Raw genomic sequence first — 22263 nt, 5'->3', positions numbered from 1 at the left:
GTATGAGAAGCTGAAAAATCCTTGACTGCTTGGCAACAACTAAAACATCAGTGTGTTATATCAACTTTATTCTCATCCTAAATCCAAAACACAGCACTATACCAGCTGCTAGGAAGAAAATTAACTCTATTCCTGCTGAAACCAGGACACCATGGAAGTAGGGAAGATCTATTACCCTTTTTTCAAATATTATTGTAGTTAGGGCAAAGATGGATAAAATAGCAGTATCATTTCAGCAGAGCAGAGGGACAAGGATTTGCCATCAGGTGCTCATAGTCAGATGTTCTAACTCTTGGATTATACTTCCCTTCCAGAATGGCCAGCAGTAACGTGGCACTGGGAGACCTGGTTAATAATACTCTCTGCTCAGCTGGATTTGCTTTGCTGTAGGCAGTGCTCACAGAATTTGTGGAGAAATAGAGTGGACTTTTGTTGAAAAGCAAAACCAAGAATTTTTTACAAGCCAGAAACCTATGTCAGCATGTCTTCTTGACCATTCTTAGGGATGACAGTAAGGAAAATTCCAGTGTTCATAGGTAGTTTCCAGAAAAATGAACCACTGCAAACTGACAAGCTTGAGTGAATAAGACAAGAAAGAAAAAGCATGAAATATTCACAATGTGTGTAGTAATTCTCCATGAGTATTTTGACACTTAACTGTGACGTCAGCTCATCTGTCTTTATACAGTAAAATAAGCAACACAATATTTTTCACTTGATTTATTTAATGACTATGAAATATAGGCAGACATTGAAATATGGTTTCATCACCTCTAAGATGGTAATTCTAAGCTAAAGGCAAAATTAGCTTTTGTGTATATTAAATGGATAGCTTTCATTTGGTTTAGTTTTATGTATTATAAATGTTTCTAACATGGCAGTAACTTAACCTAAAGTTAAATGTGTTTGCTGCTGCTGTAGAAGGGGTAGGTGCTGCACTGTTCATCCCACATAGTAAACTCCTCCATGTTCATCCCATTAGAAATTCTCAGTTCCTACCACTCTACCCTCTTCTTATACATGGAACCTTATTTAACTTTTTTTTTTTCCTCTTCATCACTCTCTTCAATCTCCATTCTTCCTTCTCTTAATAAAATTCTTGTCTTTCTTCTGTCCATGCTGACTTCAAATTCCCTGTTGAGATTGTTTGTCTACACCAGTTCAAAATGGGGTGCTAGATGTATATTCTTTTTTTTCCTGTGTTCCTTATTTATCTCTGTGCTATAGGTTATGCGTAATTCATTCTGCCATTAAAGTTTTTATCATGCCAAGAATTCTGTGTCACCATCATTTTTCTTGTCTCCTAAGCCAGATTTTCTCTATTTTCCCTTCCAATTAAGACTTGTATACAAGCTCTCAGAATTCTCCTTTCCAATCATCACAGTGTTTGTCTGGGAGAGAAGTTGTTTAGGATAGTAGGGCATCAAATATGATATATTTGTTCAATGTTGGCCAAAAAATAGTTACCAAGGTCTTGTTATTCTGGACTGTTTTAGTGGGTGTCAGTTTGAGCTTCAGATAACTACTGACTTATGGAAGGAATGGCCATGCTAAAAGCTCAGCTGGGGTTTGACATTTTTTTTTCCACTTTCCCCAGAATTTCATAGCATTTTGACTGGATTTAGAATGTCACAGAGGTAGCTATGATGCATTTAAAAGTCTCTGCGTAAAGAAAGTCAGACAAGACAGACAACAGAGCAGGATGAGCCAGGCTCTAACAGGATCAGCCAGCAAATGAGAATGACTGTGAAGAAATGTATGTCCACAGCATAGTTCCAGCAGGGTCAGGGCTACGGAGGGGGCTACCTCAGGGCTACGGAGTGGGGCAGAGTCCGGCTGCAGAGAGAAGGAGATGTTGCAGCCGCACAGTCTCTTTCGAAAGATGGGGCAGAGAGTAGGCCGTAGCATTAGAAATCAACTACTGACTGACTTTCCTCCAGCTATCTCCTACATAACTAGGTGGCCTAAAAAAATCACAAAATATATGAATTTAGACCAAAACTCAGGAATTAATTTCTATTCATGTCAGCAGTTAACTGTGTATTGAGTACTGCTATGAACAGAAATACTCTGTGAGTATTTGGAAGCTATTCTGAGCTCATCGAAGTGACAACCTTACCACATCCCTGTACTGAGTTCCTGATGCCTCTTTGACGAAGAGGTCTCTTCAAATTTGCCTGATACTTTGGACTGCCTCAAATAATTAAAAATCCACATATATCTGCCATCAGCCCTGCAGGGATCAGATGACAAAGCTTGTGAATTTCTTGCTTACTTGCTTTTGATAAATATGGGCCATCACTTGTATTCAGAAACTGTAGAAATACCCTCCTTTCTTGAACTACATGGAGTCATTACAATTCTTAATGTATTAACATTGTTTGCATATGTGTTCGCTATTTTTTGTGAATAATACGGTTATTGTAACATAATAACCAGGTGCAAATCCAGACACAAGAACTATGTTTGAAGAAAAGATAACATCAAACCCTAATCATTCCTGACAATAGCAATGTACTACAACTATAATGTGATTACAGTCTGGTTTTGCTCTTCTATATCGATTAATTTATGTGACAATAAATGTCATTATGTGACTGGGAATAACTATGGATTACAGATAAATACATATCTATACTAATAGTAGCTATATTAAGAACCACATCGAAGGAGACATAATAAACAATTATCCATGTAACTTTCAAATTTCCAGTTCAATGACTTAGATATAATTGTATGTTGTAATTATAATACATTTAACATGCATTGTGATTCATGAATTAAGCTGCCCTGCTTTAACCTTACAGCTAACCAATTCTCTTCTATGTTCAGACGGTAACAGCAATAGTAGCCTTATGAAAGTATAGACAAATGAGGAATTTTCTATATAGCATCAACATATCATTTTTTAATTTAACCTCAGAGTAATAATGAAAAATAATTATCATATGTTTTTACACTAGGTTATTTACAGGTTATTTTACAGATATTTAGAATAGTCTGAAATTTCTCTTTATGGACCTTTTTGTCTTCGATCATGTTTGTAATACAACAGAAACAATGAACATTTTAGAGCACATGCTAGTGACAAATGCCATTATCTATGGCATTTAGAATGAATAGTCTAAAAAGTTAATATACTGTTTACTTTTACATATTTCGTTAATTAACTTCCAGTATAAATTAAAAATATATTACAGCTGATGTGAATTAATTATAAATTTCTTTAGGTTTTTTGCATGATGCTTTAGACTGGCTTTGGTTGTTATTTGGTTGCTAATGCTCATCAATTAGTATCACAAATAATATTGTAAATATTGTAAATATATGTAAATTTAGTTAAATGGTGACCTTATGCTAAGTTATTTGTTGTTCTTGCTTTTCATAGCAGAGGTTTAAGTGAAATCTTGAGTAAATTTCCTAATTTTCTATTTCTTCCATCTGATTTAGAATCAAAAAATGTCAATAATTCCAGCAGTCTCTCCCAGAATGAGGTTGCCATGAAAAATGCCATTTGATACCATGCACATTGTAGTTAGAATTTCCATGGCATTTAGGTGCACAAAAATTAATAACCTTTTATATCAAATCCAATAGCTGTTACTGGAGCATTTGGAGTGCCTTGTCTCAAGACACGAAAGGTCACTGAGGATGACAGTGGTGAAACGGCAAGCACAGTCTCCCTCAGGAGTTTCCAGTGAAGTTGAGGTCCTCAAAGCTCTGAAATCTCTGTTTGAGCACCACAAGGCTTTGGATGAAAAGGTACAGTATGGAAAAAAACCTTACTAAATACACTCTTTAACTTACTTAACTCTGCCTTATGATGCAGCAGAGCAACCGTATTGTTTATTTACTTCTTGGAATATGTCCTGTACTTTCAGCATTTACAGGTGTCCAGAGATATCCATAAGAATGTATGACCAACAGCTGTAATGCACTGCAGGTCACTTTAGCCGTCTTTTGTAGACAATAGTACTGACTTTTCAAAATAAGCAAATCTCACCTCTAACAGACATGCTTCTCCTATTTAGCACTAAATAAACATGACACCATGGAATTCAGTGTCTGTACAATATGCTTTTAAGTTATTGCTGAGAAAATGTAGGTATCTCAAATTTTAAAAACATACATTAAAAAGGCAGAATGAGATGTTTATAACTATATAAAGGAACTTGCCTCTTAAAAATTTTTAGAAGGAAAGCGTCCTAAGTTTCAGAGATGTTTTTAGCATTTACTACATAAGGACAGTGTTCCGTCTACAAGAAGGGTAACCTAAAATAAGTAGTAGATCCTTTGTTATCAGAGGTAATGAAGGGCTTGCAGAATCAAGATAAAAACCACTGATGATAACTGCGTCTAGTCATGTTAATTAAGGGGGTCTTTCCACTAGATTCCTGTGCTGGAAAGACTCCTTTGTGTGAATGAAACTTTGTGCAACTATGCGGTATCACCTTGAGCATTGCTTTCATGAATTCAGAAATCCAGTTCATGCCTAGAAACAGTATGCTCAGAAGATGATGGACCCGAATTACTAAGCGCCTTAAAACTACACATGTAGGGAGCACATGAGAACCATTGCTCACAACAAAGAACCTAGTTCCTTGGGGTCTGTCTTGGCTGATTTGCTTGGGCTCATCACTGCGGCTGAGTTGCTTCTCTCAGCTGGATGGTTAGGTAAGCAGGGGAGGCATGGTGCAGCACAGCATCTGAAACTGTTGAGCTGTGCTGTGTAGAACTCATTCACTGGTCTCACAGTATTAAATAAACTTTTTTAAATTCAGAAATATACTCAGAAAGTTAACTATATTTAAGGAACTATTGTTAAAAGAAACAGCTTTATGAACGGAAAGCTGTAGTTATATAGTAATATTTATTTTTCATTGGTAATAAAGGTCTGAAACACTGTGGGTTATAAGTCATACTGGGTTAACTATCAGCTTCAAAGTTAAATGAATTTAAGGAACTTATGCCAAATCAAAACTTATTTTGTGTTTAGGTATATCTCTTTAGTTATATGTTCTATTCAACTGCATATCGTGAAAGCGTATTTAAAGAAAATCTAGAAAAAGGAATATAATGACTTCTAGCTGTAAGCAATTAATTGTAATAAGCTTTTGGATGTCATTAAGACTTACAGAATCCTGTATTATTAAAAATATCTTTTGAGGATTGATAGAGGTTATGGTCTAAGCTTTGATCTTTTGTCTAACACTTTAAACATTGATAAAACTATAGAGAGAGTAGGGAGCTCTCCTGCTTTTATACTTTGTGTTGGATAAATATGAGAAATAATAAGAACTAAACTTTAAATAGATTCTGATTATTCAGCAGTTATGTACTTCTTACACATTTTCTTTTGTGAATGCTTTAGTGTTTAGATACTATACATTTTATTTTACATCTCATTTTGAAAACTATTGTACAGAAGTAGATTGAAGCTAAATATAATATTTTGACCTATATTCTTGAAAATTCCGGTTGTATATTTTTCAGTGTAACACGTTAAAATCAGTATTCAGTTCATTTAAAAATTTTGGAGTGACACAGGTACACATCTTACATATATAATGGGTCTCTGTCCCAGTGGTAATGGTAATTATCAGTGTAGAAAAATCAGCCATCTGCAATCATATTAACAGGAGATTTGTTACATTATAAAACAAGTTTTAAAATTGATTGGCCAAAATTAATTTTTCCTTTGTGGATTCATCTATGTGTTGAACCTTTTTTATTTTTATATAATAAATCATATTTTTATTATAAAACATTCAAATTCTACCAAGGAAACAGTTTAGTAAATGATTTTAAAATAATTTGTTCTAAACCTAGCATGCATTATTTTCAGGTACAAATCCTGTATAAAATTATGTGTTCATGTTATAATATCTCTCTTTAGGATTGGATAAAAGACATTTTATTATCATCCAGATACTTGATAATATAATGCTATCACATTATACCACACATTGTCAGCATTATTGAGATTTTTATTCAAAAATAATGGAAATAAAAAAGACTGCATACACCCAAATGTGCTAAAAAACCTTTATGGCATGAGTCATCTATTCTACACTTTCTTTGACAGAAAAATTATATAAGTTAGATTTGTTTCAGACCCTTCAGAAATAAGATATTAATCCACTTGTGAAAATTCATAGAAGTAATTCAGTGATTAGTAGAATAATGTAGGTTGGATCTCCTAGAGGACACCTGGCCCAACCTCCTGCTCAAACCAGGACTGACTGTTTCAGGTTGCTTAGGGTCCTCTCTAATCAACTTCTAAATATCTCCAAGGAGAAAACATATTCTGATGTTTCACTATTCTCATTGTAACTTTTTCCCATAATACCTAGCTGGAGTTTCCATTGTTGAGTCTTGCACCTGTTCCCTCTTGTCCTGTCACACTGCATCTCCAAGAAGCTGGCTTTGTTTTCTCCACATCTTCTGGTTAGCTAATTGGAGACAGCAATAAGGTCTCCCATGAACCTTCCCTTCTTAAGCTGGACCAGACCCAGCTCTCTCAGCCTCTTCTCATATGTTATGTGCTCCAGACTGTGACTAACTTGGTGGGCCTTCATTGAAGACTGTCAGTGTCTTTCTTGTACCAGGGACCCCAAAAGCAGATGCAGTCTCAAAAGTCTGGAGAGAAATAATCATTTCCCTCAACCTGCTAACTGAATTGTGTGTCTGGCCTTATTCACCCCTAGGTCTTTTCTGCAAAAAAATGCTTTGTTTTCCCCAAGCTTGTCCTGTTGCCTGGAGTTATTTCATTCATAGTAGTGGGATGCCACTTGGACTTTGTGTCACTGATCACAAACCTCTGTGCCTTGCAGTCCAGCCAATTTTCTATGCACTTATCCAATTAATATCTCACCCTTTTCTCTGGGGGTAAATGGAAGATCTTGCAGAAAGCCTTGGTAGAGACAAAGTTAAAAACATTCACTGTTCTCCCCTCATCCATGGAGCCAGACATCTCATCAGACAAGGCCATGAGGTTGGCCAGACGTCATTTGCCTTTGACAAAGTCCTACTGGCTCTTCCCAGTCACCATTTTGTCCTTTATGTGCTTGGAAATGGCTTCCAGGAAGATTTGCTCCATACCCTTCCCAACACTGGCAAGCTTATACTTCTCTAGATCTTCCGAGGATAATTCCTGCCTTTCATGATGGTGGATGCAACATTTGTAGCTTTTCCACTTAGCAGGAATCCCCCTGACTGCCGTTACCTTTCAAAGATGAAAAAGGCCCCACTGTGACAAGTTAACCAAGTATCTCAGCACCCTTGGATGCAGCCAATCTACTCCCTTTGACTTCTGTACGTCTTCCCCTCCTGTATTGTGAGTTACGCTTCACTCCCACAGACCTCCACTACGCTCAGGGAGGCCTGACGGCAGAACTTTGCAGTAAATACTGAGGCAAAAAAACATGATATATGATATACTGATGTCACAGGAAATAAACACTGTCCCATCACAAAATGCACCCAAAACCGACGGTTAATGCATAGAGTAATGAAAATTGTCAAAAGTGCATTGAAAATATATCATGACCCTTTGCAAATGAATATGGAAACTTTTCTTTGATTTATTTCTTCCCAAAAATGTTGACATTGAAACGAATAATTTAGCCTTACACCCCTGAAAAAGCATACCAAGATATTGTCATAAAAATGTTTGCCTTTTAAACTTCCAAAAATCTCAAGAAAGTCTTTACATTCTTATAAATACAGATTTTCTTTCATTTTTTCACTTCCTACACTAAAACATCTTGAGGTGTTGTAACAAGCTCTGCCAGAAAATTTGACTGGTCATGCAAGGATTGCTAGGTACACAGTACAAGAACTACAAAAACGTCCTTATTACTATAACAAAATTCAATGAAAAATACAAAACAGACTGGAAGGTGGAAAATAAAACATATCAATTCAGGGCTCATATTTTCAGGGAGGCCTGCTTAAGTATAAGAAGAACCAGGAATGATAACTTAACTTCTTTCAAAAAGCCTATTGGCTCTCTATATATTACATGAAGTCTGGGATTTGCCTTTACCTTTTGTCGAAACGATAAACCACCATAGAGAGATCATGATTGCATTATTCAGAGAAAGCATGACTGTCATTGACAGTTATTTCAATGTCTGACAGCTCCTTCAGCATCCCTTCACTCCCTGCAGAATGAAATCTTGTCATGAGCTTCCCATGCTAGACAGCCAGTCCTGTTTGGCTGAACCCTATAGGTACAACCAAGGTGAGTAGAAGGTAGTAAGAGTATGCTGTTATTCTTACCCTATTATCTATATGAGATCCTAGCCATGTCAAACAACAGTCTTCATAGTCTGTTCTTGCATAGTTGTAGTGTATTTTGTGAGAATTTTCCTTTAGAACATGGGGATAACAAAAGTTAATTTAGTTCATGAATATTTACTAATTTGTATGTTTCTCAAAGAAATCTCATTGTGTCCCCTTGGGTGAGTTGTGTTGCAGCAATTGATACTGCACTAACTGTATTATTATTATTATTTAGAAATTTAATTTGACAGAAGCTATACATATTTTCAAACATCTTTACATATCAAATTATGCTACAGTTTTTAGAAAGCTGAAAACACAGGACATGGGCAGTTCTGCTACCAATTCTAGATGTTCTTTATGTTCAAAGTTAAATTCAGTGATTGTTTTTTCTAAGGTTATGTTATGTCCCACAAACAATGAGCATTGCTACAAAAATGGAAAGTTTTAAACATTAGAGGTTAGGACTTACTATGACTTGGACCAATGTGAAATTCTGACTTAACATTTCTAATAGCCTTTGCTATTGCATAAGTCACTTCAAATTTGCATCTGTATTCAAGCAAAGGAGGCAGGAGACCTGCATAGATGAGCAAGGAGCTTCTGGAAAAGCTCAAAGGGAAGAAGGAAGCTTACAGAATGTGGAAGAAAGGAGTGGCCAGTTAGGAGGAATATGGGAATGTTGTCAGATTATGTAGGGATGCAACAAGGAAGGCTAAGACCCACCTGGAATTAAATCTGTTAAGGGATGTCAAGGACAAGAAGAAGAGCTTTTTCAAGTACATCAGCAGCAAAAGGAAGACTAGGGAAAATGTGAGCCCGCTGCTGAATGAGGTGGGTACCCTGGTGATGGAGGATACAGAGAAGGAAGAGTTACTGAATGCCTTCTTTGCTTCAGTCTTTACTGTTAAGGCCAGCCCTCAGGAATCCCAGACCCTGGAGGTAGGAGAGAAAGTCTGGAAAAAGGAAGACATTCCCTTGGTTGAGGAGGATAGGGTTAGAGATCATTTAGGCAAACTCAACATCCACAAATCCATGGGCCCTGATGGGATGCACCCATGAGTGCTCAGGGAGCTGGCAGATGTCATTGCTATGCCACTCTCCGTCATCTTTGAAAGGTCATGGAGAACAGAAGTGCCTGAGGACTGGAGGAAAGCCAATGTCACTCCGGTCTTCAAAAAGGGCAAGAAGGAGGACCCAGGAAACTACAGGCCAGTCAGCCTCACCTCCATCCCTGGAAAGGTGGTGCAACAGCTCATTCTGGGGGTCATTTCTAAGCATGTGGAGGAAAAGAAGGTTATCAAGAGTGGATTCACCTTGAATTCATCAAGGAGAAGTCATGCCTGACCAATCTGATAGCCTTCTATGATGTCATGACTGGCTTGGTGGATGAAGGAGGGCAGTGGATGATGTCTACCATGACTGCAGTAAGGCTTTTGACACTGTCTCCTATAACATCCTCATAGGCAAGCTTAGGAAGCGTGGGTTAGATGAGTGGACAGTGAGGTGGATTGAGAAGTGGCTGAATGGCAGAGCTCAGAAGGTTGTGATAAGTGGCGCAGAGTCTAGTTGGAAGCCTGTAGCTAGTGGTGTGCCCCAGGGGTCCGTACTGAGTCTGGTCTTGTTCAACATATCAGTGACCTGGATGAAGGGACAGAGTGTACCCTCAGCAAGTTTGCTGATGATACAAAACTGGGCAGAGTGGCCGACACACCAGAAGGCTGTGGTACCTTCTTTACATTGAAGGTGAAAAAAGAGACTTCTTTACTTTGAGGGTGACAGAGCACTGGAACAGGCTGCCCAGAGAAGTTGTGGAGTCTTCTCTGGAGATATTCAAACCCCACCTGGCCGCGATCCTGTGCAACCTGCTCCAGGTGATCCTGCTTTAGCAGCGGGGTTGGACTCCAGAGTTCCCTTCCAACCCCTACCATTCTGTGATTCTGTGATTCTGTGAAGACAGTCTGTATGGAAACTTCAGTTAATCACCCCTGACCACCTTAATGCTTCAGATCTCAATGCCTTCTCTTACTGCTGCTAAGTAGCTGATACCTTTGCTTTATTTCGTGCAATGAAAAGATGTAGAAATAATGTAAGACAGAACTATGACATATTTTGGGATATTATATATGAATATATAATGAATAGTTTATAATACAGCAAATGAAGATGAGGTTTACTAGACATTGTTAGAGTTGAATAGAAAATAGAAGCTTAGATTAACTTAATGGTTCGAATAGATATTGAATATAGAGTAGGTCAGGAAGTACATATTCATTATATGCAATTGAGGAAGAATAAAAACTAGAAAAATGGTTATTTTATTTCTACCATTCTACAGATATAATTGACTTTGAATATCTGTCTGAACATGTTTATTTTCCTGCAGACATTTTTCTTATTTTGCTTTAAACTTTGGGTTCAACATTTAAAATGTTCATTTGGAAAGAAGAAACTGTTTGAAGCAACTTCTTTGCCAAACCTATTTTTTTGTCATGTTTTTTTAAGAAAAGCGTCCAGCTGATCTTTACAGAAGAAAGCAACTACCAGATGTTATTATCCTAGCTAAGATTCAAAAAACACTGGTTCTCTTAAGATTAATTCACGGCAGAAAAGTATACCTAATATTCTTGCAAATAAAACCAACCTATTCATGTCAACACTATCACTATCTTTTTATTCATTAGCAGGTAGCAAGGAAAGCTTTTATTCAATAGACTGTTCATTAAAAAGAAGTGATTCAATTCTAGCGTGTGCAAGTGTTTTTTAAAAGCTCTTTGGGAGCTGCAGATCTGGAGAGAAAGAAGAAAGAATTTGACAGCAAGGAAAAAAGTGGGAAGCAGTTGCTAGGAGACGGAGAGAGATGGGTGATATTTTGCACCGACAGCAGTGCTAACATGACATTGACTATGTTACATTTCAAAACAACGTGGTTGCATTTAAAAGCCAGAGGAATACCCAGTCATCAGGGCGCGTGTTGGATACAGCCTCTAAGATGTAGAGAGCAACCCTTTTCTGCTGTGTCTGTGGCACTGTAATGGGAATCTGTCCTTTAAAAATGCATATTATGGCATGTTCTGATAGATCTGGTGACATCTGATTAGTCCTACTTTGTGAAACATTATTTAGTAAAGCTTTATGTTGTGTCCAGGAAAATAGAAATACATTGAAGGACTATATGAAATTTAAGTATTATGTTATTTCTTAAGAGATAAACACAATCTCACTAAGATAATGCTTACTTCTATGAACTATATTACTCAGTTACTGTCTTTGACTTCCAGAAAAGAGAAAATGATGTAATATCCTAATCATTAATTTGCATTCATCATATGAAAAAAACCCAAATTATCAGATAAAAATAGTTTGCATTTGTTCCTGCTCCTTTGTCTCTAACGAGATAATTACCAGGAACAACAACCTTTCCTGCATCTCTCAGAAGTGAGGATGGTTCTGTTCATTTTGTTTGCTGTAACAGAAATTTGAAGAGGGATTCCAATACAAAATTCTTTGCAATATATTTGTTTATGGCTTTTCAGAGGCTTTGCCCCATATTTAGATTCAAAGGTTATTCAATATGAACTTACAAAGTTCATGAAAACATTTACATAGGTTACTATGGCATTTGTAGCCTGTATTCTTTCCTGGAATGTGAATAACCAAACCTAAAACTTTATTTAGCTTTTGTGTTCTTCTTCAAGTTTATTTTGAAATCAATTGAAGACCGAGAAAGAAATTTAAAGTGGGAAATAAAGTTACAGTTTCTGGGCTGTAAATGAGAGCAGATTTCTCCAGATCAGAGTGCTGATGTAGCACTTTTCCTTTTTTCCACTGCTAGAATCAAAGATTTCCCTCAATTTTAACAGCCGCTATGTATGTGGTTGAACATGAAGAATTAGTTGCAACTTTTCCTCTGTCACCATGGCAAATGTGAGTCTGAATTAGTTGTTCACTGGTCAGATGAAAGGAAAAAAGGTCTTCTGTGCCAAGGCTGAGTTGCTTTCAGTTCCTTTAGCAACTCTTAAATTCAGAGAACAAATAAGGGCTGTCAGACTGCAATTTTGGTTAGGTCATTATAAAAAAGACGGTGCATTAACTGTGTACATACAAGGGAGGCAAGGCAAGGCAACACAAAGCAAAGGAAACAATTTCCAACTGCTAATCTGTGTCACATTGATACTGTTCCATGTTGTTACTGACAATGGGACAAGAATGAAAAAAAAATGGATTTTAATATAATAGCTTGATATTCAGAGTAAAGACATTCATTCTCTACCTATTTTTTCTGAAGTGCCATGTAAAAAATATGTCTCCTAAATTTTCTTCAAAACAAATGCCTATAATTTCCAGGTAGTGTTGTTTTCAGGCTTTAAAATGTCCACAGGATTCAGTTCTACAGTACCACAGTGTATAAAGGTCATGAATAATTTTTCAGATTCCAATTCCTTGTGTAGCCGTGACCTCCTCAGTAATGTGGCCTAGTTGGTTTGCAAATTCTAACACCATTCAAAGTTAATGCCAGCGTTAGACATCTTATATTTTTAAAACATGTATTCTCATTTATAAAAAATTTAGGCTCAAATACGAGGAGGTTTCAGAAAACGTAAAGTAAAATTGCCAACTTGTGGCATTTAATTTCAGCTATTGACAACTACCGTCTTGTGAATTTTCTCTCAATCATCTTGTCCCTCAGCAGTGCCTAGAGCCAAGAGGACTGAGGCCAGGAAGATGACTGTCATTTTTCTATATATTTTTTACATCTAGGTTGAGCTTTCCAATAAGAAATTGTTGTCTTTGTAGAGACTGAAATCAGGCCTCTCGAGACAGGACTACACCCCTAATAGTAGAGGAGAACTAGTGAAAGACAGAAATGGTAGTGGGAAGAGAAGCAAGATACAGAAAGAGAGTTTCGGGATCCACAGAGGAATCGGGAACCTCTGGGAAGGCAGAGAGTATGGTAGGAGTAGGGAGAGAAGAGAGATGCCAGTGCCAGATAGTGGACTCATACTGCCTTGTTCTTCTTCTCCATCTGGATAGGGGAACAGCTCATTGAGCAGCCCTTGGAAATTGGTAGAACTGGTGAAATAACGCTGGTTTTTAAGCAGAATATGATTTAAAAATAGGAAAAAGGAAAGGTGAATGAAGAAATACTTTTTCAGCTATTTAAACAATTACAGTTTTTCAACTATAGCCAGAATAATTGATGTGTTATACGTTTGATGTGAAGTATTTTTATGAAAATTATAATTAGATGGAAATTATGAATAAATAAAAATTAGAAAATATAATATTTCAAATTAATTTCACATATTTTAAGTGTGTTAGAACTGAATACTAAAAAATTTATATAACATGACTGTGATGATAGCTTATGTACTACCATAAACCTGAAGCTTTAGGAGTATGTTTACCAGAAATTATGTAGCTCATTTTGGAAAGCAAGCTTTATGATTAAAGGGTTTGACATACATCTTTGATGAAAAATAGTACAAAAATGTAATAAATAGGAAAAACATTTTAGGTTCCGTTGCATATTCTCCCTGCATTCTGTTGTTCTGGTGTAAGAAAACAGTTAAAACATTTGTGAAAGTTTGTAGTATTTTCGCTCTTATCACTGCCCCTCAGAGGCGGCTCAGTCGCTGCCACTTCAAGATGGCTTAAACTTCACTTGCATCAGGTGAGGAACAGGCAGAGTCAGCTACTGCAGCTCAGCTATTGATTAGTCATACCCTATAGGAAATGTCAATTTAAGATACAATATGCATCTTTGGGAATATTAACAGTTGATTTTTTTTTTCAGTCTTACAGTCCTGAAGGAATAGAGGGAAATTAATAAATCAAAAATTGGACTATGAAATTGAGAATTCTTTCTAGTTTGGGGGATTTCTTATACCTTAACTCTCTTCAACTCACTTTTCTTTTGCTTCTTTGAGCACCTCTCACTCATGATTTATGTTCTGTTAAGGCTAGCAACATTGTTTAGTGTATAGTAAAACTATGGTTACTTGAGAGTATTCAAATAATTTATGTGAATACATAAAATGCATTTTCAAATGTTGTTTCTTTTAATAGAGCTGAAGTATATAAAGAGGACCAAAACCTCAAAGTACTGCACAAGCAACTAGATTTGCATTTGTTAGAAAAGCTGAATAGTTTTATTTTTTAGTGTTCCTTTCCTGAATATGTATTTGATCTTTAGATTTAGTTAGTTTTAAAGTTTACTTGGGATGAAATTAGTGTATATGCTGCTATAGTTTTGCAAATAAGTAATTTTCATCTATTAAAGTCTAAGCCAATCTTGGGATATACTGAATCTATTTGCAAAATTTCACTTCTATCAGTGGTAATGGAAAACAAAGTATGTAAGGAAAGGTAATATTTATTAGATGAAGAGGTATCACTGGGAAAAGCATGAAAGCATTAGGGCATACACATCCTGTTCAGGGGTCTCCTGTATTTGTCAAGGATCTGAAAACAATTTTACATATATGAAAATGTACAATGTATCATTGTACACTAAAGATTGATTTTTGTTTTGCTTTGTTTTCCAGCTGCATCTGGTGGTCTAATAGAATAGGCTAACTTTCCCTACAAACATTGCTAACAGCCTTAAACATCCGTGGATCATCAGCTGGAACAGCATTACCGCAGTGTGGCTGGAACGGGGATAGAAATATATCCTGAACGTTGGCTGATTAGCCAGCTTATAAAGTCATTTACTGTGAGGTGCCTAATGCAGTTGTGTAGATTAGGAGAGGAGTTGCCATAGGCTCCCTTCACAGTCAGAAGAGAGAGAATCACCTACACACAGCACCGCAGATCACTTGAAGTCTCATTTGCCTTCAATCATACTGGGAGACTGGCACCTGCATTGCTACCTTACATTGCCGCTACATGAGCTGATGCTGAGCCAGGGCACTCAAGCAACAGTAAATATGTCTTCAGAGATATTGAATTACTATTTTTACTATTAATAATTAATATTGAATGATAAATATAACAGTAATAATAATTTAGCAGATCATAATCATCCTTAGAACAGACTAGGTCATCTATGAAACTGGTACAAACACAGCAGACTTTTCTGCTTTTGAGAGAATATCTTGTTTATGACTTTTTGCAAAACCCAAACAAACTGCATGATGATATCAGAAATCTTTAGGATGTGTGCCTGAGGCAATGCTGCAAGTTATTTTTTCAATGAATTTGTCGCATTCAATTAATATGAACAGATTAGTTGTCTTCCATGGAGTGGACTTAAAACATTTGCAGATGTTTTTTCCTACCCTTTGTAAAGGATGCTTGTGAAAAACATTTTCTTTTTATGCCTAATGTGGTTTTAGAATATTTGCATTTGCTATGTATTCCATAAAATTATAGGCAAACTGTAGAAAAGCAGTATGGCATTTGAAGTTTGACACCTATTTTCGTGGGTTAACTCTTCCTAAAGTTAGGTTTAAATGTTTACTACACAGTGTGTCTCGAGAAAGGATGCAACACACATGCCTGCAAACAGACTGGCAAGTGCATATGGCAGATTATATAATCTTTAAAGACTGATAGAAATTACGTTACTGCACATATTTTGATTTTTCTTCTAGGTAAGGGAACGACTGAGGGTTTCTTTAGAAAGAGTCTCTGCACTGGAAGAAGAACTAGCTGCTGCTAACCAGGAGGTAACATAAAACACTTTCTCCCCTTCTGAGGTTCAATTTCTTTAATACTCTGTCCCATGTGTTCCCCGTCACTTTTCTTAAAACTGTCAGGAAAAAAAAAAAAATTACATTCTGAGTAAGCTGTTCGGTGAGGCTTGTCTAAGGTGGTTGTAAGATTAATACAACCTTCTGTTTAGTGGTTTATTCCTTTCTTCTATTCCCTTGCGAGCAAACCAAAATCCAAGAGCTAGTGACAGATTCCCAAATTTCTTATTGGACATGAAAAATGAGTGTAAACAATTTAAAAACCTGAATTTCCATTTTACTATAAGATTAAGTAAAACACGCACACACATATAAATGTTTTATATATATAAAAATATATATACACACACATTGTATTAATACTAAAATTGATGGATGAAGGATTATGGATGACGTTGAAATTTAGATTTATCTCTTGCCTTTTAATTGCAGTGTTTCATGGTACACTTTGGTGCCATAGAACGATTGTGAACTTGGACAAGAGATTTTTTTTTTTCCTGCATGGTAGTTTGCAGGCTGTTCTCTTTTGTTTGAAATGGTGAACGGCAACACATAATTGTATTGCACACACGACTGTACACACATATAGAAAGAAATTTTGCAAGCCAGAGAGACGATTCGAAGGCCAGAAAATATAAATAATGGAGTCTGTTGATGGCTGACATCCCCATCACGTTCTCAATCTCCACCTGACGCGTGTTTCTCATACTTTTAAAAATAAGTCAAACAAGCAATAGAATTGGATTAAGGCTATTTTCGGTTATGTCCATTTACTGGTATCATTTTACTCAGCCTTAAGGCAGAAACTGAGGACAGCCACAGACAAACTTAAAGTACTACCAAATAATTCTGGAAAAATGGAATACTTGTAATTCAGAATAAAATGTGATCATGTAAAATAGAGACTCCTAAAGTAATCTTTTTCCAATATTAAGCTAGAAAAAGTTACTTTCTTAAAGTAACTTCTTAAAAATAGGATCTGCAATTAAGATATTAGTACTTCCTTTTTATAAACCATGAACTAGATATTTTGAATCATCCCTTTCTTCTCTGAAGTAACTACACATTATCTGTGCAAAAATAAAATCTCTCTTTTATTCTTCCATTTCATACTGTCCAGAATACTTGTGTTCAAATGATTTAGTTACACCATGTTGCATAATCTTTATTTGCAGTAGTGTTTGTTAAATAGAAAGCAGTCCTTTTGGTCAGTCAAGCCAACTGAGATGCATCCCACTCCCCTAATCCCTGCCACTCATGATCCAATTCAATCCAAGTTCACTTCACTGGGCATGGGACCAGATCTTTGGAACATCACCTTGTTAATTAGAGTTTTACAAAAATTAGTGAAACTCGTATTGACAATAAGGAGTAAAAAGATACACAACAAAATTAAACTGAAATAGGACTTTCATAGCTTTTCTTGACCCAAATCCTTAGAAATATTGTACAAACTATGTGTCTATGTGGTACTAAAAACATTTAGAAGGACATTTAATCAACCAAGCACAACATGACCATTAACATAATCGGAATACTGTCATTCTAGTTTCCTATGAGGAACTGTTAAAGCTGAAAAATGGAAATTCAATTAAATAATAATGAAAAAAGCTAGATGGGAAGATATGTGGAAGAGAATGAGTGGATTATTTTTAGTTAATGCATTTGAACAAGAGTTCAGATAATGTTCACACAATGAGTTACTTAAACGAGATGAAATTAATTAGACAACTGCAATATATAAGCCTTTTTTATACTAGATTCCACAGTGAATGCACAGGCAATAAAGGGCTTTAAAAAGTTATTGTACTGTATATGAAAATAAACGGGCCAAGTTTCCAAGGGAATTGAATATATGTTTTTCAGTAATTTCTGTATTCCTGTCACTCAGTGTCTGGTCTCCCAAGAGAGTTCATATTTTCTTTCATATCCATTTTCTCATACTGATTGTAAGAGTGTACTACATATTCAGGGCTATATCTAAACATAACATGATGACAGAAAATTGGTCCCCTGATTAAACTAGTATATGATTAGGTATATAACAAGTATCAGATTCAGGGATAAAAAATAGTAGAAATGTATCTGTTAAGGTAGCACTTTTCTCTGAAAGCTTATGGCTGTGGCTTTGACACAGAGCAACAATGAGAAACTGCAGACACCCATGAGTATTTATTGAAAGTATCCTTACATAAAAGAGAAAAATTGAGAGAGAGAGACTATAGCTTTCCATCATTAGATGGTAAATAAGCTCTCGTTTAACAGTCTTTGTAGCATATTACGTACATACCGAAGGGAGTGAAAAAATCTGTAATTCTGCCAAAGCTGATTTCAGCTCTGGCTGCCAACACCATCTCACAAAGCACTTCGTATTTGATAGGGAGTAGTAACACACACTGACTTTAAACTGCGGGGGCAATTCAGATGGACAGTTGGACCCACTGGGAGAACTCAGCTTGTGTAGCTAATATTTATATGTAATCATACAAGGGAAATAGGGAAGGACTTTGGTCTGCAGTTCCAGTGGTGACTGTTGATATGGCATAAGTCACTGTCATTGGTTCAGTTGAACCTTTCAGAAACAAGAATGTCCACCAAATGGTTCATTGCTGTTTTGATTCTGTGAAGGCAATAGTTTCTATAAAAAAGTGAATATGTAGTTTATCTCCTTTAGACATAAATGCTGCACAGAAATCATTTTTATTTTATGTAATATTTTTAAATATGCCAGCAACTTGTAATATATTTAAAAAGTTGATTCTCTTTGTAAATTACAATATAAAATATACATCAAATTATCAAGCGAATCATTATGTTTACTACAAGTTTAACAAGAATGGTATAGGAGTAGAATTAACCAAATCAAATGTGAAGTCTTGGTTTTAAATTGTGTCAAGCTGGAGGATATTTGTAGGGTACATCAGCTCCTTATTAAAACACGTTTACAAACAATAAATATTATACTGTATTTTACAGAGCACGGGATTCAGCTCAGAATTGGAACTTTTGAATTTGGGTGTCTACATGTGAGCCAGATGTCTGAAATTCAACTGTAGTCTGTGGAGCTCCAGTAAATCCAGTCTGCCAGCTAACCTGGTGGTCAATCTGCCAGGGCTGCCAGATGCAACACAAAATTGACAGGAGAGCTATTTCTGTCTGGACCTAGGGGTGGGGAAGGAATACCCCTTGTCACTATGATGACACCAAATCCCTGTGTTAGGCAGCTGGCTCTCACAAGCAGCCCGTATGTAGACACCTAATGCATAGACAGCTAAACTTAGGTGTCTTACTCCTCACAAACAGCAGAAGCTCTCCGAATCAGGCAATGGGCTTCTAGATATGGGGGAGATACAAAATGGGCCTATATTATACTTAAAGAGTAGACTGAAAATTCTTGGCATATAGATTTCACTGGGAGAAAAAGTTATTTGACTGTATATTTTATTTTGCTGCAATAGGTTATTGGCGGTAGAAGGGACCTTTAAACATAGCAGCAATCTGGATTGCGGTTAGAGAGTTTTCATGCAAACTGGGGCAAGATAACTGGCTACAGTAATTACTTTCCATAGTCATAATATTTGCTTTTTAACACCCATTATCACACAATGTACCCAAAATTATCACACTTTTTTCTTTTATGCTTACACTGGAAGCCATTATTTGCTCACAACCGGTAGATGTTGTCTTATTCGTTGTCTGTTGTAGCTGAGTAGTAGATATTGCTAACAATTTTCTGAAAAATTTACCTCCCATATTTAGTTAAAATTACTGTAAAACACGGGTACATTTGCTTACCCCTCAGGTGCTTTTAAATTGATGCTGGTTTTCATCTGTTTCCACATAACCCATGGTCTCTCCAAATTGTTTTGTTGCTGAAGGTTATAATTTGCAGTTAGCAATTAGACAAGCTGCAAGTGATACATCCAATACCAAAGCTCAGTGGTACAGTAGTGTCTGTATATGAACATTTTGAAGGCAATGTGATGTTTTTCAGTGAGAATATGAATATTTTTAAATTTCAACAAGGTTCTGCTAACCAGCTTCCTTTTTACACGCTAATTGGAGAATAATGAGTCTCATTTGCAAGGGAAGCGGGATGCGAATTTTTCTTCCTGGCTTTGTTGTTTATGATCTTCATGGAACTTAACTTTAATATTAAAATTACTGACAAGATAACCACTTTTGTTCCACAGCTTTTGAGATCCTCTTACTAGTGCTATGAGTGTGAGTCTTTGTTAAAATCATGCTAAACTGCAGCATGTGCAAACAAGGCACTAAGATATTTCATTAGCACCATATATCACCGGGAACTCAAGTGCTAGTGGCTGCCACAGGGCAGGGCTACGTAGATTATAGACAGATGGTACCATGGCCCACAGTGATGCTTTTAAATCCAGTTCTGCTGCAATGTGCAGTGTTAAATGACAACTGTTGTGATTTCCATTAACAGATTTCTCTGTTTCCCAGATCTCTTAACAAATAGTTTCCCAAAAGATGACCTTTAGAACTTTTTCCCATGGCTTGTATGTAAAATTAAGCTTTATATGTAGTTAATACTATACTGGGAAAAAGTAATTTTTCAAATGGCTGCGCTTACTATGCACATGAATTTTCTCTTGCCCTTCTTAAACATTTATCCAGCCCTGTGTTAATAAGATTCGTATGATATGTGGCTTTCCAAAACTCTTTCTTCTTTCTGGTTAATATGCTGGCTTTTCCATCTTTCCTTATTAGTAGAAAATGTGGCATGGAAGATACAGCTTTAATTACATTTATTATCTGAAAGATATACTTTAGGAACACAGAAAATACTGGGACTGTGTAGAATATGAAATTAGAGAAATTACTGATTTGAGTTTATATATCACTGTACTACCATCCGCTTTTCTTCAGCACTTACTGAAAATGCCAGTGCTGTTTGCAAACGCCAAACAGCATTACATTGCTTCTGTCAATTGAAACATAGATTATATTTAAAACACTCAGGCTTCCTTTAAAAACATCATTGTTACAATTTCCACTTGCTTCTACAGAATTTTACTCAACCTTTGAGGATAACTTTAACTCCTGGAGCTATCAGAGAGATTGCAGGTGACTCAGATTGCAGATCTCTGCTTCATATAACTGCATGCATTCCTCTATTTGGGCAGTGGGTTTCTTCCTGACGGTGGGTTAGTTATTCATTAGGGTGCCCTAATGCTATTTTTTATAGCATCCATGAAAGCATTCATAAATGATTTACATCACTGAAGAGAAAGGATGATTTGTGATTTTTGATTCTTTATATTCTATACCAGAAACACCAGAAAATGTAGGCGCTTACTCACAAAAGGAGTTTCAAATACCATGTTAATTGCCTGACTTTTGCTATGCAGGGCAAGTCAAGACACCAGCGAAAAATGCAGATATTTTTAACAGTTGAGGACAGTTTTGACTCTGACCATGAGGGATGCTGCAGACATGATTATAGTATCATTACTGCTAATTCAATGTTGTGTAATATTTAATATACATGTATTTTAAAGTAAAACCTCAGCTAACTATGGTGTGTTCTTTTTACCCATGGTTGCACGTGAAAATATATTTTTATCCCCAGCTGTTTCAGGTCCTATTAGCTTAAGGCACTTTTTGCTACAGAAGTTCCTTGAAGGCCTTAACCTTTGTATGTAACACAATGCAAAGTGGGTTTTGGAGTACAAATGTTGTTAAAGGAATGGTTTGCGGAGGAAAATAGCATGTGCATTTCTTGAATGTATAATATACATAGAATTTCATCAAACCGAAATTCAGAAATTATGGATATCAAATCTCTGGATGAAACTGGGTGAAATTCAGTGACTGTTTTTCTGAAAAAGGCCAGGCTAAATGGATTATACCTATTTCTGATGACTTTAAGTATAATTTTTTGCGAAAAATCTAAACAGCCTGCATCTATAGTACCTCATTTTACTGTATTTTGTTGGAATGGTGTACCTGAAATTTATTGCTTTGTAAACTCTCTCATACATATTAATATTTTTTTTTCAAGCTATAACTTTACACAGGTTTAACTCTGGAGAGACCTTCTTTGTGGTCTGAACTTTAATTTTAAATGTCTATGTAATTGTGCCAAATTATATCTTTTCTGCAAAGATGCACGTAATTAAAAATATCTTGGTTTGAAATGTAATCTTTATGTGCTATACGTAATTGCTTTTCATTCTGCCTTTAACCTTAGCCATCTAGTTAAATGCTAACTCTGCAAAAAGTTATTGTTGCCCTTAAGTTTTAAATGCACTAA

The 22263-nt window shown here is 36.1% G+C and overlaps 1 protein-coding gene across 8 annotated transcripts in view; it reads left to right on the top strand.

The window, feature by feature from the left end:
• Positions 1-22263, top strand: part of PPFIA2 (PTPRF interacting protein alpha 2) — a 355402-nt gene that overhangs the window by 227619 nt on the left and 105520 nt on the right. For all 8 annotated transcript variants that reach the window (XM_054832748.1, XM_054832813.1, XM_054832758.1 and 5 more), the window contains 2 exons: positions 3598-3762; positions 15885-15959. In XM_054832748.1, the coding sequence (XP_054688723.1) occupies positions 3598-3762; positions 15885-15959 (240 nt within the window). The remainder of the gene's footprint in view (positions 1-3597; positions 3763-15884; positions 15960-22263) is intronic.

Source organism: Grus americana, chromosome 1, assembly GCF_028858705.1.
Source record: "Grus americana isolate bGruAme1 chromosome 1, bGruAme1.mat, whole genome shotgun sequence".
Lineage (NCBI taxonomy): Eukaryota > Metazoa > Chordata > Aves > Gruiformes > Gruidae > Grus > Grus americana.
Note: the sequence above shows the minus strand (reverse complement) of the source record. Positions and strands in the feature narration are given on the sequence as shown.